The sequence below is a fragment of the Telmatherina bonti genome, assembly GCF_933228915.1.
Source record: "Telmatherina bonti genome assembly, chromosome: 19".
In the NCBI taxonomy this organism is placed as follows: Eukaryota; Metazoa; Chordata; class Actinopteri; order Atheriniformes; family Telmatherinidae; genus Telmatherina; species Telmatherina bonti.
The window spans coordinates 21860443-21878445 of record NC_136617.1 but is presented as its reverse complement, the minus strand read 5'-3'; the positions used below and the strand labels follow the sequence as shown (position 1 = coordinate 21878445).

At 38.3% G+C, this 18003-nt stretch overlaps 1 protein-coding gene across 1 annotated transcript in view; it reads left to right on the top strand.

Annotated features, from left to right (window-relative positions):
• The first annotated feature begins 585 nt into the window (after nucleotides 1-585).
• Nucleotides 586-18003, top strand: part of elmo1 (engulfment and cell motility 1 (ced-12 homolog, C. elegans)) — a 72093-nt gene continuing 54675 nt past the window's right edge. The window contains exons 1-6 of the mRNA XM_079258825.1: nucleotides 586-713; nucleotides 10587-10751; nucleotides 16139-16179; nucleotides 16355-16427; nucleotides 16525-16575; nucleotides 16699-16868. Coding sequence (XP_079114951.1) covers nucleotides 10674-10751; nucleotides 16139-16179; nucleotides 16355-16427; nucleotides 16525-16575; nucleotides 16699-16868 — 413 coding nt within the window. The 5' untranslated portion in view covers nucleotides 586-713; nucleotides 10587-10673. The remainder of the gene's footprint in view (nucleotides 714-10586; nucleotides 10752-16138; nucleotides 16180-16354; nucleotides 16428-16524; nucleotides 16576-16698; nucleotides 16869-18003) is intronic.

Sequence of the window (18003 nt, the reverse complement as noted above, 5' to 3'; positions counted from 1 at the left end):
AAACACGGCCACAGACGAACTTGTCAAATAAGAAACACCCAGATCAGCTGTTCATTGCACATAGAAAGACAGACACCCCCCTCATTGAGTATGAAGTTTCCAAACTAAAACAAACTTTTTTTGTTCTTGTTCTTCTGGCCTCTTGAGCAGAGCAAAGTTTTTGCTTCTCGTGGAGTATGCAAGAGGCTTTAGATCCTAAACAAGAACTTCTGAGCATATAAACAAGTTTAATATTGACACTTTAAGGCTAGTCTGGGTTAGAGCTTGCATGATTTGAAGAAGGGGAACAGAGATTAAATATAATTCCCCAAAGGTAATCAAATCATATTAGTCAAGTTTATTTTCTTTTTTTTTTTTTTAAATGTTAATTTAAAGTATAGAGATCATTTGTCCTGTCTTGCTTGTAGCCACCTTAACTTTAGATTTTACCGCCTTTTTCACAGACAGACCTGTTTCCTCTTTTCACGACAAACGCCTACTTCCTTCTTCTGTCTCTATCAGCACTCTCTTGGTTACTCTCAGGCGATGCACTGCAGAAACCGTTGTGAACTTCTTGACTTTGGTTTAAGATGCTGAAAGCTCTTCGCCACATAGAAGTTGTTTAGAGAAACGCTCTCTTCTCCACTCAGATACAGCATTTGTATTCTCAAGAAACCGGTTGATTTGGAAAGAAGCTAGCGGCCCTTTTTGCCCTGTTGTGTCAAGTTTTCCGGGTGAGTCTTCCCGTCTTCATGGTGTTTTTACTCTTTCTCTGTGTTACACAGGATGCAGTAGGCCTCAGGGTGTGGCTCTGTGTGCTCTTGTGCCTCCTTTCCTCTCCTCTGTGTCACCAGTGGGCGCTGGCATAGTGGTTAGATGTTTATAGTCTGGAGTGAGTAATGTCTTTATGTGCATAATGTTTTTTTCCCTGATCATAGAGAGATTTGTGTGGGCTGTCTGTATTTTAGCTAGAGAAAAATTGTCATGTCAAATAGCAGATGAGTTTTAAGACAGCTGTGCATTGTGGGGCTTCGTGGTGTGGAGGATGGAAAAGTGGTGTGTATAGTTTAAAATGCTGGGATGGCTAAAAAAGAGAACATCTTTTTGGAAAGTTATTGCTTGGCATTACTCGGATCACCATAAATACACTTTATTGATGAGATGAATGCTTGTGGGCCTGATTTGGCTTTATTTGCTCATTGCTTTTGGAAAGTGTCTTAATTTTCCCCCTATGCCCTCATCTCTAAATCTTCCAGTGTTCTGATTATCTGGGTTTGTATAACGTCATCCAAGTACCTTTATTGTTTGACTCCCTTGTTTCACCTCAATTTGCTTAGTTGTTCTACATACAATCCCCTAAACTTTTCTTGTACCTTGTTCAGCAGTACACAGCCACTTCATGGGGTTTCTCTATGCCAGTAACATGGCAACAGTAGATTAGGTTGTATACGCGCTCAGTGTGAGTGCAGAAGTTGACTTGCTGTTACCTCAGCAGGCCGACACTAGTGCTAGGGGTCGGTTGACTGCTGGTGTTAGCTTTTACACGCTGCTGGTACCGACATTTGACAGGATATCCTGGCTGTTGTGAGGTTGTGAACAAGGGCGGTTTGTGGCATACAGAGAGCTGCTGAGAGGCTTGGTAAGAGTCCCCAGAATACAATAATCCTTCTCAGCCAAACTTCAAAACTTTATGAGATGGAATAGATAAAGTCATATCATCTTGTAGTTTATGTGATGTAGGCATTTTGGTTTGATTCTTGTTGTATTTTGTTGGTACTGTCAGACAGGTTCTGTTGCTTAGAGCATGGCACTTCCTCTTTTGGTTGAGTCTTGAAGCCATATTTTTATAGCTTGACCCCAGCCTTTCCCCTTTTTCCTCTTGTCTCCTTCCCTTTTCTGCCAACATTTTGTCTTAGTCAGTGTTTTTTCCTGTGAGCTTGGCATGTCTATGGGGAAGGACAGCTTTTAAAGTGTTACTTCGAGCAAACTTGTTTTTTTTTTTTTTCATTTTCACCTTGTGGACTGGCTTGTTACTTAAGAACCAGTTGGGTAAATGAGACAAGTTTTTCTTTTAGTAGCTGTGGAACAAATGCAAATGTAACTGAGTCAGTGATGATTCAGTTACCGGTAGCTGAAAAACCTGTAATAACGTTGTTTTTATCAGTTAAATATGTTTGACTTTACATTTGGGGTGAGGCAGCTACGGCAGTGCTGAGAGGTGTCTGACAAGAGGTTGGAAAAATTAAGCTAAATGGTGTGAGTGTGTGTTGGTATTTTGGATGTGCACACATGAAAGGTGTAACATAATCATCTTGTATATGTGCGTGGGTGTTTGAAGGTGCCTGGCTCAGAGCGACAATACCTCTCAGTCCTCCGCACAATGTTCGCTGTCTTTTGTCTCAACTCTCAGACAAATGACAGCACACACACATGTGCACACACCTGCATACACTGGCCCCTGCAGCAATAGTCAGGCCCTTTGTAGAGGCAGCAGATGAAGAGGTAGAAGGAGTTCTTTTGAAATCTAACCAGCACATAAGCCAACACAGTCACATCAAAAGGTGCTGATGGACAGATATTAGAACAGCTGTTCACACTAATCCATCCACCTACAAAGTAGAGCCCCCTTATAAAAATAAACCCTTGTGCACCCCAGTTTCCAACAGCATTTGAATTGGCTTTGAAACTGTTACTCTGTAATAGTCAGAAGTAAATAAATATCCTATAGTTGGATATGAGAAGCCAAACCTGCAAGCAATAAAAAGTGGTTTGAATCTTTTAAAAAACCATAAAAAGAGCAGCAGTTGGGGGCAGTCTTTAAAACCATGTTCATTGGCTACAAGAAGAGAGCCCCCACACTTCTACATCAGGCTGTTTCAGCTCTAATGTGCCTACATGGTGAATGCACCATGACGTTGGATGACATTGTGAGTTCTTTTTGAAGGGAAATGTTTTCCATTTTGACAGATTGCGGATAATTACTTAGATAAGTACTGAAGAAACAGGAAAACTGCATCTGTCTTGTTTTATTGTTTTTTTTTTTTTTTTTGGTTTTTATAAATAGTTGTTATGCTTTTACAACATTTGGCTGCATGATGAAACTGTTTTCCTATTGAGTTAGTGATAATTTGCAGACATTTGGTATTTATTAAAAGAAAAATGTCAAGAGATTGTTATGTGAAAGTAGCAGCACATTCATGCCTATCTATGGATTAATTTCTGGCCATGCTGCAAATATTGTAACTGCAGAGGTAATTTTGTTTTCAGAGCAGATTGCATTACATGTAAAACCAATGCGCTTCACTTCAATAGATGTGTTAACTAAGGCTTTTCTGTTCATTGGGTCTGAGTGCTGGTTTATCACAATGTCATTGTTAAAAACTGCTGCCTCATGTTCCCTTACACCATTAAGGTTCTTTCTAAAAGGCTGCTGGAGAAGTTGGCAGACCTCACACTTTTTTATTCTTTCTCTCCATCAGCAAGTCAGCGAAAGGCTACAGTAACGTAGATGAAGGACATTAGAGGTCTGTTTGTCTTTTTGTTTCAGAGAATGCCTTAATTTTTCCCAGATGCTTTTAATCAGTGCTTTTCAACCTTGTTTTGAGTCAAGGTAATTCTATTCATTGATAAGCTCACAAGGCAGACCACACACTGAACATGTTAAGATAAATAAATAAAATAAACTCTGTGGCCTATGTATATGATCAATATGAAGTTACTCCTGTCAAAGCGTTTTGAATCAGAATCAAATAAACACAAAAAAGGTCTTTTACGACCTTTCATCTTTCTACTCACTCAGTGTGAAACCTGGGTCCTACTGGATGAACACGGGGCTGTTTTTTTAGACTAATAAGGTGAAATTGGATCATTTCTTTTTGCACACCTCACAATCTCTCATGGCACGCACATAGTGGTTAAAAACTGCTTTAAATGAAATCTTAAATCTGTTTGGTCTCATATTTTGCTGTCGAAACAAGCTACATTCCATGACTTTTTCTTGTATTCTTCTGTCATTTGATCAGATTTTTTGTAAAAGGTCCCCTTGACATCTATAAAAGTAAATGAAAAATGCTATGTTTTTGTCTAGCTCCCTTTAATTTCACACCTGATAGTAATAAGAATAATAAATGATTGTTTCCTCAGTAAACCAAAGTGCTGTGCAAAAGATAAAAATACCTCCTTATCTCTATTCTGTCTTATGTTTACTTGAATTTCTCGCCTTCTTCCCCCTTTCCTTTTCCTCACTTCTCCCATTACAGATGATTTGACCCTCAAATTACACATCATGAATTATTGAGGTGAAACCCAGCCATGCCCAACAAATCACAGGACTTCTGTATGCATCCTCAACTCATACCCCTTTTCTACTCTTCATTGATAGATTTTATTCCTTAAGTTTGAGATTGGCCAGTCGATCAGATCACTGGGCAAAGTGAGATTCAGGTTGTCTTTTATAGTCCTTTTATGGCCATAGTAACTTAGGAATTTGCCTCGGTGCTTACAGCAGGTGGGCGAGTATTTAAGAATAAACTGATTGCACACATACACTCATTGTTTATAGTACCTCTTTGGATTACAGCCCACTTAAGTTTGTGGTTTGGGCATATATTAACGTATATGGTTTATAATTACAGCTATATTCCACATGTGTATGTGTGGGTGTGTCTTGTTTTTTTGGGGGTTTTTTTTGTATATTTGACTCTAAATATATAGGAGGTTGATTGAAGCACCAGATTTGCTGTGGTTAAGAAAATACAGGTATAAATTTATCTTGGAATTCTTTTGTAAATAAAAACAAATGGAGTGCATTGCCTTTTTAACCTTCGGGGATGGTAAAAAATAAATTTGCGCTCAGTCAGGTAGCAGGTAGCATTAGATCACCTGCTCTGACATCATGAGTTGTGACAGCAGCTAGCTCAATAACACAGTTCCATTTACAGCAAAGTGGCTGTGATGAGATAGCAAAGTGACAAAATAGGAATTGACACACATACTCCCCCAGGTTTATTTATAGGAATATATCAGACAAAATGCACACACAGGAGAATATTCTGGTTGAAGATCTTATTGTTGAATAGGTATTTCCAGTCATGGTGCATGTCGAAAAACATGTTGATCTGATGACTGCTGGACCACTTGTAGCCTTGCTCATGATGTGTTGGTGTGTTCAACCTCTGTGTCTCTCAATTACATGGAAGCCTATTTTTGAGAGATGTATTCTAGCTGTCTCAGAAGAGATAGCTGTGTGTCCTGGTGCGAGTGCCTGAGTGTGTATTTTCAATCAATAAACCTCAAGGCCATCTATCTTTGAGTCATACGAAATTCTTGGTAGATGATGACAAGATGCCGGGAATATAGACACAGAGCTATAAAAACAGACACAATGTTTATGTTGGAGCCGAAACCTGTCAGAAAGAGTAGCTCATGTTTAACACCATATTAAAAATGTGTATTTTTCCAACAACTTTGAGTTGAAACATTAGTCTAAATATATCACATAGCTTTGTTTATCATTGCAGTTTATTACTTACACCTCATTAGTGTAAATGTCGTTTCAGTTGTCTACATTTAGCTGATATGAACCAACATGTGTCATCCCAGTGTATCAACTGTTGTTGTCCATTTACAACTCTTAAGTTTGGTCTCAACACTTATTCAAGTTTGTACAATTAAAGCAACAAGGCACTTGAATTAAAGACAATTTCTGTAATTTTGAGACTTTGTCCCTTTTTCTTTTATGGTCTTAAATAAATAATGGCAGCCATAAATGTCCGGAAATGTTCCAGTGTCGTCAAAGAGCACTAAATAATACATAATAGCCAACTATAAACATCACAGTTGATTATTGTTATAATGACCACAGAATTGATATAATTTCTACTTAGATTGATGTGTAAACATGCATCTTTCTCACAATCTGAAATCTTACATTCAATAGACTTTAGAAAACAGTGTAAATATGAGAGTTGCAGAAGTGTTCTATCTACTCGGTGTGTCTACATGCAAGCAATTGTCCAGTTGTATGCCACCACTGTCCATCCTCTGTCTGGCACTGCAGACAGCTGTGTATCTTTACTAATGTAACTTGTAATGTACATACAGCAGAAATAGCTTTCTGTAGATTTCGGTGTGCTGAACTACAACGTACCCTCTAAGTGGAAGCTATTACAACAGGTCTGTTGTTCTGAGCATGTTTCTGTGTCTTAATTCACAAATGAAGTGATGCGATTCAGAGTATGGGGAATGTAATTTCCTGCCATGTGCTTCAGTGGCTCTTTTCTTTATTCTGTCAACTTGTATTGATAATGATGTTGCTGCTGTGACTTTTTTGATCAGTACCTACCACTAGAATAGAAGAATAAATCCACCACAAACCCCCTTTTCTAGATTTAAAACGCAATAAATCATCATCTGAGCATACTGACAAAACATGCATTTAAAAAAATTCATAAATAAATAATTTTCTGTACCACTTAGTCCATTTCATAGTGACTGGGGGCAATGAGCCTATCCTAGTTATTAGCAGGCGAGAGGCAGGGTGCATCCTGGACAGGTTATTGCAGGGCCAATGTTGAGAGACAATAAAACATGTCACACACACGCTCCAAGGGAGAATTTAGACTGACCAATTAACCTAACATGCATATCTTTTTGGATGGTGGGAGGAAGCCGGAGTCCCCGCAACAAACCCACGCATACACGGCGAGAACATGCAAACTCTACACAGAAAGGCTTCTGTTCGGACCTCTTTACTGCGCGGTTGTGGTGTTAAACACCATCGCCTCAAGCATTTTCTTTTTTCTATTCGTTCATTTCAGAGGGCTGGTTCCAAATATTTTTGTGCCTAAGTTATTTATACCACAAAAGGAAGGAAAGAAGACTAAGAGGCCAAACTCTGATTGTATTTCAACCTGTATTATGTTGAATCGAAATAAAGGACTCATGAAGCTGTATTTACTAAGAGCCACTGCTGAAATTTTAGGATATATTTATATAGCTATGTCATTTAAAGACTAATAACATTGCTTCATGCTCTCCATCTTCACTGTGATCTGCTTAGCACAGAAACTAGTGTATCTGAGTCTAATGTTTTAGGCTATTGTGCTACATCTATAAAGTAGCAGAGACATTTTAGCTGGATTTTTAAAAAAATGATCATTGGCTACGTGGAAACATTGTACTTGAGACCACAAATCAAAGGTTTTTTTTTACTCTGTTGTAGTCATCTTCTCCATGCTACGAATTCCTGCACAGAATTAATTTTCAATTCAGCCATTTCATTGTGGCCCAAAGTGGTAAACCAAACATCAGACCAATGAAATGCCTGGATCCATGTTGCTGTAAGCATGGCTTAAAATGTTGGCAGACTGTTTCAAGACTGCATAACTTTCATTAACAGTCTATCTTCAGTCTGTACTGAGAAGAATGATGGTCTGTGCAGAGATGACTAACATGTATTTGTCTGTAAAAGACAGATGAGTGAATCACACATTCTGTGCATATAAGATGAAATCTTTTTTTTTTAAAAAGTGGAAATAAAGAGGAAGAACCTGATGTGTTAGCAAAAACCTGACTTTCTCAGCACAAAATGTGACTGTTTTTATCCAAATGTTGATATAAAGTTGAGACTGACAGACACTATTTTGTCTTGATAGTGCCTTGAGGTAATATTTTAACTGCACAAGCTAATAAAGAAAAGAAACAGGAAGACTCAACCCTGTCTGCACTGAACAGCAGGAGTCTCAGGAAGTGTTTATCATACATTATGGAACCAATCTGCTTTTCAGTGTGCTCACTCATTCATATTTCAGCGGCAAAATTCAAAGCAGAAGGGTTGAATGACTCATTTTGTGCGGGGTTGTGACAAACGTGCCTTGAGTATGCCACTCAGTTTAAAAAGAAAACGCATCTGCATCTCAGGCTATTGATGCAGCAGCTGCCATGGTAACGGCCTCTTGAATAAGGGCTGTGTGCATTATTATGGGGTGACTCACATACTACTCCAGGCCAGTTTTGTTACATATACTATCTTTAAATTGGAACGCACTCAAATAGCATATATTCTGCAGTTGGACCCAGACTGCAGACAGAAAACCGTTTTGTTTAGGGTTGTGTGTGTGTGTGTGTGTGTGTGTGTGTGTGTGTGTGTGTGTGTGTGTGTGTGTGTGTGTGTGTGTGTGTGTGTGTGTGTTTGTGCATCCACATTTTGTTGCTCATTCGGCATGTAGTCATGCACACATGATGTATAAATCACTATTTCAATATTCTTGTCAATGGTGTTCTCCCAGGAATTTGTTCTGGCTAGTTGTGATGCATTATGGATTGATATGAAATATGGAAACGAAGTTCTCCACTTGGAACCAGGAAGAACCAAGCGTACAAGCTGGGCCCAGAGGGTAAATTATTGATGGTTTCCCCAGTTGGTGTGGGTTATATATCTATGCAACATTTTTCACTCGATAAGAGTTTGCACTAGTGGGTTTCATTAGACCCCCTGCAAGCACTCAGAAGTGGTTTTACTCAGCCCTCGCTGTATGCTACAGAGCAGCTGTGATTTGGCCACCATGGGACCTGTAACTGGCTTATCTAAAAAATCCATGGGGTTTTCAAGTCAATCTGACTGTCCACTTTTCTGTCAGATATACTGTGTTTGTGTCCTCTTAGGAGTCCTGTGCATTGGAGCTACAGTTGTGCCCCAGATCAATGTTGAGGTATAACTGCATGAAACAGGTTTTGGTGTGTTTGCGTACTGTTTTGCTTGAGAGTCCGGACAATAACATGATGTTTTTGCATGCAGATAACTCTTAACACTTTTCCGTCCTTGACCAGAAAGTTAATGTTGTGCAAAAACAGCTTTGCTTTATCTGGATGAAAAAAAAAAGACAGCACAGGTTTTTTTTTAGGCCAGTGCCAACAGTGATATTTGCACATATAAGTTTGAAACAATATATTGATCATGCATAAGATAGACAACCTATCAAGATAGGCTACTAATAAAGACAGAAAATATAAAAATAACAGCTGCAATGCTTGCTAGTAGGCATACAAGACCTGATTTCACATGGGTTGTTCAAAGTGGGAATGTTGCACCTTTATTGCACTTTGTTGTTTTGTGAGGGGGTGCATTGTTGTTGCTCCCTTAAGCCACAGGCAGAGGTAGTCACAGGCATGAGTTGATTTTTGTGTAGAAGGAAGAGCCAACATTGTGGAACAAACCCCACTGAGGTTGTCGTGTTGCACATCACACCTCTGATAGCAGAACAGCTGCTTGCCGTTTAAAAACACATGCTGCAGCACACACAGTTGCCAATTTCTCACGATATTGTGACTTTTCAGGCTCCTGTCACAAATTTTTCCTCTTTTTTTCAAAAAGGAAAGAGAAAAAAGAAAATGCCTAGGGAAAAAAGAAAAGTTGCTTTTGCATTGAGGAGATAAAATGTAAGCAAAATTGCAGTTTGATTATTGCCTTTAACTTATGTCAGAGATTATTTTATTTTATGTTATTTTAATGCAGAAGCCATAAAACCAGGTTTTGGTCAAAGCAGATTAGCATCCTAAGAATTCCTTGAAAGTGATTATTGGATAATATATATTGTTGTTTGTTGCTTTTTCAAAGTTTTTTTTTTAAAGATGTTTTCAGCATTTGAACAAAGGGAGTATGAGAGAACAGTGCCAGTGTGAGATGATTATAAAAAATGCTTAAACCTGGTTCACGTCACTATCTATTAAAAACAACTGGAACCATACTGGTACCATTTTGATGTTGTAAACTTAGCCGAATCATTGCAAAAATTTCTTATTTGAAGGGGGATTTAAGAACAGGTGCTAACAGGTTTCCTTAAAGATTATCAAACATAAAACTATATTAGGTTGTAATTTATAGTTTCATGACACTTGAGTAATTTATTTTCTCTTAAAGTTCAGCCATAGTCACAGAAAACCATACAGACACATTTTTAAAGGTTTCTTCCCTTTTTTGATGATGAGCAAATTTATCTTTGAGTAAAAGTGGAGCGTAAATCCTACTTAAGTTTAGGAAACTGAGCTGAGGAAGAAGCGGCATGCTCCTGTCTGTTCTGCCAGTTAAATAATAGGACTTAAGTGCAGCTCATGCCTCCGATGTCAAACTGTTGGAACTGCAAACTCAGAAACATTTTCTAAACAGAACTCTGCTTTTTGTGAAAGGACCACAACCGAGATGGCTTAATGTTTTCTGCATTCTTGGAAAATTCACTGCTCCTGGACTTTACTGCCATCATTCACAACACTGACCTCAGATTTTTTTGGCTTCAATGATATGATGAGTTTACTTGGGTGTTTCTCTGCAAACATGATTACTTTTTTTTTTTTTTTTTTTTTATTTAAAATGAAGCTAATTTATTGGCTTCAGCTGCTCAGTAACTTCTGCAGGTGTTTTTATTAGTTATGTATGAGCTGCCCTCTCCATCCTCGTGCATTGCACCTATGTCTTACGTATTTTTCATCACTGTGCTTGTCAGCTTTTTCTCATCAGTCATATACTATATCCTCAAACCTCGTCTGAGAGAACTAGGCCTAGATCTGGACTAATGTGCCCCATTTTCTGTCTCTTTTTCTTTTCATGCCAGCTCTGCAGGTTTGGATGAGCTGTCTCCAGTAGTGTAAAGAGAGGTGTGAGGAAGCAAATCTCACACCAGGCAGCCCCCCCGGCAGCCATGCCGCCGCCGGCAGACATCCTCAAGGTGGCCATCGAGTGGCCGGGGGCATTCCCCAAGCTCATGGAGATAGACCAGGTAGGAACGTCAGCAACAAGGCATATTATGAGTACACACTACTGTCCTTTAAATCCATTAAGATATACTGCATATCTGTCAAACAAAAAGTGACTGTTTTGTCAAGGTGAGAGAAATATATATTTCCCCTAAACACAGTATTGCATAGTAATCTGTTGTATAAATATTGCTGCAGCTTAAAGGTGCCAGATGGATGTGATCAGGGTAAGCTGTGGTTTAGGCTTTGTTTCCGACTTATATGATATGTGCAAAAGAAGTGCCCAGCCATATTTTTCACCAGTTTAAAGCAAAATTAACTTTTATTTTGAATTAAAGAGGAATTAATACCCCCATGTAAACGTAGCCATAGTGACTAGAGAGCTCAGTGTTGAAGCAAAGTGATGAATATATGTTATTCATGTTCGGATTTGCCATGACTTTTAGGTCATGATTGATGCAGAACAAAAACTCTCCACTTAAAAACATGTCTGTCTGGATAGCAATTACATGTTGAATTCAGAGTTAATTCATTTTCTGTGAATTCAACATTCATTCATTCTCATTTTTCTCGAGTCAAACGTGATGTGTAAACTGATTGTGATTGGATTCATATTCATTCCCAACAGGATCTAATTTACTTATAACAATTAGACTTTTAACTATCTAGTTAAAGGGCTTATCATGATGATCCAAACCCTGCCCCCTCATCTCAGGCTGCACTCTGATTGGCTGACTCACCTGAAGCGTCTCAGTGCATTTTTGAGTGCTGTCTTCACAGACTTCATAGACACCAGCACTTTCTGAATAATTGTTTCAAGATTGTAAATACACTGCATGTGTTTTGCATCTTTTTAGTCTTCTATGTTTGACAGTATTTAATTCAGCCATTTGCATGGATTTCTCCATCATGCACGCTCAAGAAGCAATGAACATGTAATTGGCTTCATCCGTCTCATTGAGTTTTTTTTCAAAGATAGAGGTCCCAAAAACAAGGAGGCTACACACTGACATATGCTAAGGCACATTTCATAAACACATACATATTTTTTTTATTAAATGATATTTCTATAAATAAAAAAATGGTTTTGAGAGTTAACTGTAAACAGCTCACATCCATATTGTTTGTCAGCAGATGGTCAATGTCTATCAAACACTAAACAACATGCAAATAAAATAATTAGCCCAAACAGTGACTACCTCGTGTTGAGGAGGGGGTTATGTTTGCTGTTTGATTACACACACACAGTGTGTAAAATGGCATTTTCCCTGTTTGTGACTCACAGATGGGCTAATGACTGTACAAGCTATGAGTCACTGAGGCAACTGGAGCCATGATTGCACTTCTCAGTGAATAACCCTCTGAATGAAGAGCTGAACTATGGAAACACAAGCTACTGCTTGTGCCATGACTTTCTTTGAGCACTCGAGTGCAGATTTAAGGATGTGATGTTTTATCCTTATTAACCCCCTTGGCATGCTTCTTTTATAAAATTCAAATTGCCGATAGTTGTGCCAAAGAGGTTATGTTTTTCCCCGCGTTTGTCCGTTTTTTTTGTAACTTTATGCAAAAACTACTGGCTGGATTTTTGTGATTTATTTATTCATTTATTTTCTGAGAATGGGTCTTCGTCTAACATGGATCCCGTTATATTTTGGGAATGATCTGGAACTGTGTACACAGGGGTTTTTTAAAAGATTATTTACAATATAAGTGGAAATGAGTTGTTTGGCAAAGATCTGAGTGCTTTTTTTTTTTTTTCTGTCATGCGTCTTTACGTCTTTAAGCCACCTTTCTTTCCCCTCCTCTGCTTTTCTCCATCTCTCTTATCTGTTATCTTCCTTTTGTTTCACCTATCTGTCATCTCCTCCTCTTTGTCCTTCTATACTTTCACTCATTCATTCCCCGCACTTACTCCTCCTCCTGCTTTTGTTGTGTTGTGACTGTGAAACTTGTGCTGTGCCTCGTCTTCTCTCATCCTCCATCACCAACCCTCGTCCTTTCCTCCCCCTTCCTGCATCTCTTCTGTACAAAAGACCCTGCAGTCACATATGGCTGTCTGAGTCATGCGATGGGGAGTGGGCTTCTGCTGCTGTCTTCAGACCCAGAGGAGGAGTATGTGCGTGGGTTTGCATGAATGAGTGTGTGTTGTCAACATGGGTTCCACCTGTCTCATGTGAATTACATATGCAGTCTTGTTTGTGTGGTAACATGTCACCGTTCATGACCGTGCACTCGTGTGGAACAGCTTTGCATGCCTGTGCTCGTATCAAGGGACTGGCGATTCATCTGTATGTTTTTGATTAGTCTCTGTATACAGTTCTCTGCAGTGTGTGTTTGGAGTATGTCTGCTTCAGGCTGTGTCTGCATAAATCCAAATCGCTCCAGTGCCTCTTGGGCTCAGAAGTCCAGCATTTGTGGAGGAGAGCTGGGGAATCGATACAAGCGCAGACAATTGTATGAGGGGCTTTTATTGCTGTTGTTAAGTCATAAATGCAACAGAGGAACAGAGGAGATGAGTTTGTTGGATTTTGGGTGGAATGAGAGAAACGCTTGCAGACAGGAAAGAATAGTTTGATTCAGAGAAGACATGAACAAAACAAGCTCTGAAGTGCTACTGGCATAAACTTCTAATACAAAGGTATTCAACCAAAGTGTGTAGAAATGCATGTTTATGCCTGATGCAGGACAAAGATATGAAGTGGTTTGTCATTATCATTCATATAAGGGTGGCCCTCTTTCTCTACATTATTTTATAAATTAAACAAACAGAATTAATCCATTGGTCTTACAGAACTGTAAATTTGGCATGTAAGGTGGACCAGTAGCATCTTTATATGTAAAAATAATTTAAAACCTGTGGTGATGAGGCAGACCATTTGGTTTATTGTCATTGCAGTTGTAATTTGACATGTCAAGTAGGAGATGATGTAGCTTTAAAGCCCACTTAACTTTTGGCAAATTTTTGCATTTCGGCACCCTTAATGAAGCGAATTAGGCCTTTGTCTTGCATCCCGTCTCAGGCTGAGGTTGACTCCTCTTATCTCTCGCTCTGTCACATTCTCTCTTACTTTTACTTGCTTCTACTGATAATCCTCTGGAGTTTCTTTGATGAATCAGTCATGGTGTGTGTTTAAAACAGCCAGTGGTGTTCATATTTATTTGCTGACATGTGACAGAGGACTGTAAAGCAAAAGAACAGCTGTCACATGAGGCATGAGGCAGCGTTTTAAGGTTGGATAATTATCTAGTGTCACTTTAAATGTAATTTACCTTTACATTTGCACCTGGAAAATAGTTATTTTTTGTGATAGCTGCACAACTATTTATCCAGAATGACAGTGAGAGAGGAGGTGATGACTAGTGTGAAGTGAAAGTAATTTAAGGCAGAGATATATATTAAATTATATTATATTATATTATATTATATTATAGTATAGTATAGTATAGTATAGTATAGTATAGTATAGTATAGTATAGTATAGTATAGTATATTATATTATATTATAGTATATTATATTATAGTATATTATATTCAGGAAATGGTACACACAGCTTGTTGTATATGTGTTCCAGTGTCTTATAATGTTGGATGTCATCATATTTGTTCAGACAAACTGTCATCACTCACACATATACAGTCATTTCATTTGTCATCTGCCTTTCATCTTTATTCTCATCCATCCTGGGATTTATGCCTTCGATCACTCTTTTTCAGTGTGTTTGGTTACCCCATTCTCTATTCTTTAATCTCCTATTTGTTCACATACCAGCCCACCCTTTTCTTTGCTTGTCTCTGCTTTCTGTCCCTATCATACATGCCCATCATTTGCCATTACTTTGTCCTGCCTGTACATTTTCAGTGCTGTATCTTCTCCATCTCTCTCTCTCTTTCTGTTCATGTCAATCCCCCGAGACTTATTCCAAATCACATATTTTGAGTACAGTGCAATTTTTTTCCCATGAGAATAATTAGTTTATGCCTTAAATTGACTTAGATTTAACACCTACACCATGAAAAGACTTCTCTTCAGCTAATCATGGTTCACTTGGCTTTTTTTTTTCCCACTTCAAACATATGTTGCTGTTCATGGTTACACTCCCAGTCAATCAGTTTTTGGGTTTTTTTTTTTTGTTGTTTTTTTTTGGATGAGCGCTTGGGTGAACTTGATCAGTTTGTCAGTGCACACAGGAGCACTTTGTGTCACTGAAGCCATGTGGCTTCTGAATGACAGCACAGCGAAACCTTACCTATAAACATATACAAAAAGAAACAATGACTCACTAAGAAACAGAAAAGTGTTCAACTGTAAAAAAAAAAAAAAAAAAAAAAATGTACATTCCTTTTTTTTTTGTTTTTTATTTTATTTTTTTAAAGGAAAATAACAGTTAAAGGCAAGCATGCGTCTGGACACATGCAGTCACTTCCTTTGTTCCTACCCACATATGGTTGACTCTTGCTTAGCTGTGTTCTTCAGTAGCCAAAATATGTACTTCTGATGTTTCCTAAACGTTGTTCCTCATTGCACCAAACAGTTTGATTAGTCCCTTAAACTTGTCATATAAAAAACTCTGACCATTTTTTTTTTTTTTTTTTTTTTTTTTTTTTTTACACAAAAAAGAAAATCCTTTGGTGCTTTAGTCAATAAGTCTTGTAGCTTATAAAAATCAATCAACACAGACATGTTAACAAGGTCATTTTCATTTGACCCTTCATCACGATGACAGAAGATCATAACATGTAAAACTAATGAACTTTTAATTACTTAGGCACAATTCTTGACACAAACAGGAAATATTTTGGAAAAGGAAACTATTGCCATGCATATGTCAAGGTTTTAAGCTGAAGCCAAGATAACTCTGGTCACATCAGATTGTTTTCATGATGCATGCTCCTACATCATTTTATACCGGCTTTTCATGCTGTGATCTGGAGCACCCAAATAAGTTGTACCAGGAAAAATGACTTTCAGTTTGACTAACAGCTTAGGTGTGGCTGTATCATTGCTGTTAGTACATATGAATTATTACACATTTTCATTTAATGCTAAATCATGTCTTTTGATTACTTTGCCTTAATCTTCGGGTAGATATCCCCTGATATAAACCAACACATCTGTTTTACTTTATATAATGCTTTTTTTCCATAGATATTACAAGAGCTTGAGTTAAAGTACTTTCCACTACTTCCAAAGCAAACTTCACTTATAGTGGTGATGAATGAAACGTTGCAAGAGAAACGGTCAACATTTCCACATCAGCAGTAGGATAAATACAGGCTCCTGTAGAACAGCCTCTCATTGTACCAGTCCAGCTATATAAAATAATTGCAGCCCACTGAATTTGTCTGTTGTTTTAGGAGCGTAAGTCAGGACCAAGAGCTAAATGTAGTTTTGCTTCTTATTCACAGAAAAAGCCTCTGTCAGCCATCATTAAAGAAGTGTGTGAAGGGTAAGTATGCACAAATGTATGTTTTTGCATTTGAAAGTAATTCTCCAAGGGCCTTTTGGGGGAAAAAAAAACTATTTTCTATCAGCCTACTTGAATAATTTTAGATTCATCTAAGATGCTCTGCCTTTTAATACCAATTATACAAAGTGTTTTCTCTCCATTTCATGCCTTTTAGGTGGTCCTTGGGGAACCATGAAAACTTTGCTCTGCAGATTGCTGATGCAACAAATTTCTACATTACGGAAAAGGTTCAGTTATTTAACTGCTAGCGGCCGTATGTATGTATTAAGGAAAACAGGCTTTGAGTGCTTGCTGATCTGTTTGTGTCTTGGATATTCTCTACAGAATCGTAATGACATCAAGAATGGTGCAATCCTGCGTTTAACCACCTCTCCTGTAAGCTTTCTTCTTTTTTTTTTTAAAGTATATTAGAAATCACTTTTGTGCCTGCAATAGTGTTAAAGTGTATGAATGTTTATATCTTTATATGTGTTTGGCCTTTCTTATTCTGCCCTGCAGTACCAGACTGCCATCCAGCTTCATGAACGGATCCAGTCTTCGAGCATGGATGCTAAGCTGGAAGCGCTGAAGGACCTGGCCAATGCTTCGCGGGACATCACCTTCGCACAGGAGTTTATCAACCTGGACGGCATCTCTCTGCTCACTCAGATGGTGGAGAGTGGGACTGAGTAAGTCACTTTTCTGTCTAACTTTGCTCAGCTGGAACAGTATTTTTCTGTCCTCTTACACAATATGTCGTCTACCTGTCTGTGGTGCAGATGTTTGATTTGAATATTTAGATTTTTGGATTTTTTTTTTTTTTTTTAATTTTTTAATTTTTTTTATTTTTAAAATGACTAGATCGATTGTTTTCATGACTCTTACCTAATAATTTTGGCAGCTATATCATCTCATATTGTTTTTTTTACATCCCTAATGGTAAGTGGATTGCATTTGTATAGACGTTTTTTAGCCACTCAAAGCTCATTTACACGTCATGTTCCCTATCCAGAATTACAGCTTTTTCTCCGGCAGCCACATACATTCATATACGAATGAACACCTTGGAGGCTATTTGAGGTTTAGTATTTTACCCAAGGACACTTTGACATGAGATGTGGGGAAGCCTGCATCGAACCACCAGCCTTCCAATCACCACAAGACTGCTCTTCCTCCTGTGTCCGATGTGATTTGTGACAGCAACGTTCCAGCCCAATCTATTTGATTAACTGATGTTCAGCTCAGTATTCAGATGGATCTCTATGGATAGTTGAATCTCACTGAGAGAAATTGTCTTTGGATTTGCATTGCACAGTCTGACTATTAAAGTTCAAGCCAATTTTTTCATTTATTTTTCTGGTTGTCTAGACATGAAGCAGTCCTCCTTTAGATACCTTATGTACTTCAGTTTGCAGTGGGGTTTTGTGGATTTGCTGCAACATAGGCATGGGGTAGTTGTTTGTGTGTGTGTGTGTGTGTGTGTGTGTGTGTGTGTGTGTGTGTGTGTGTGAAAAAGAGAGAGAGAGGGAGAGAGAGACTTGTCTTTATAAGGGAAGCTTAATGGAGTATGTGAACCATTTTAGGTTCCTGGGAATCAACACCACATACTGCCACCATGATCACAGTGCAGTTGAGAAACCTCAAACATCTGCACATCATGAGGAGAGTTAAGAAGTTTAAACTCCACAGCCAACTTGTTATGAACTTCTCTGGAGGAGGAGTAAATGGATCCCAAACCCAAAACATCTCAAACGGCATATGACCCAGGACATGAAGATTTTGTGCTGATGAGACATTTATACTCATCTACCAAGATACACGGAA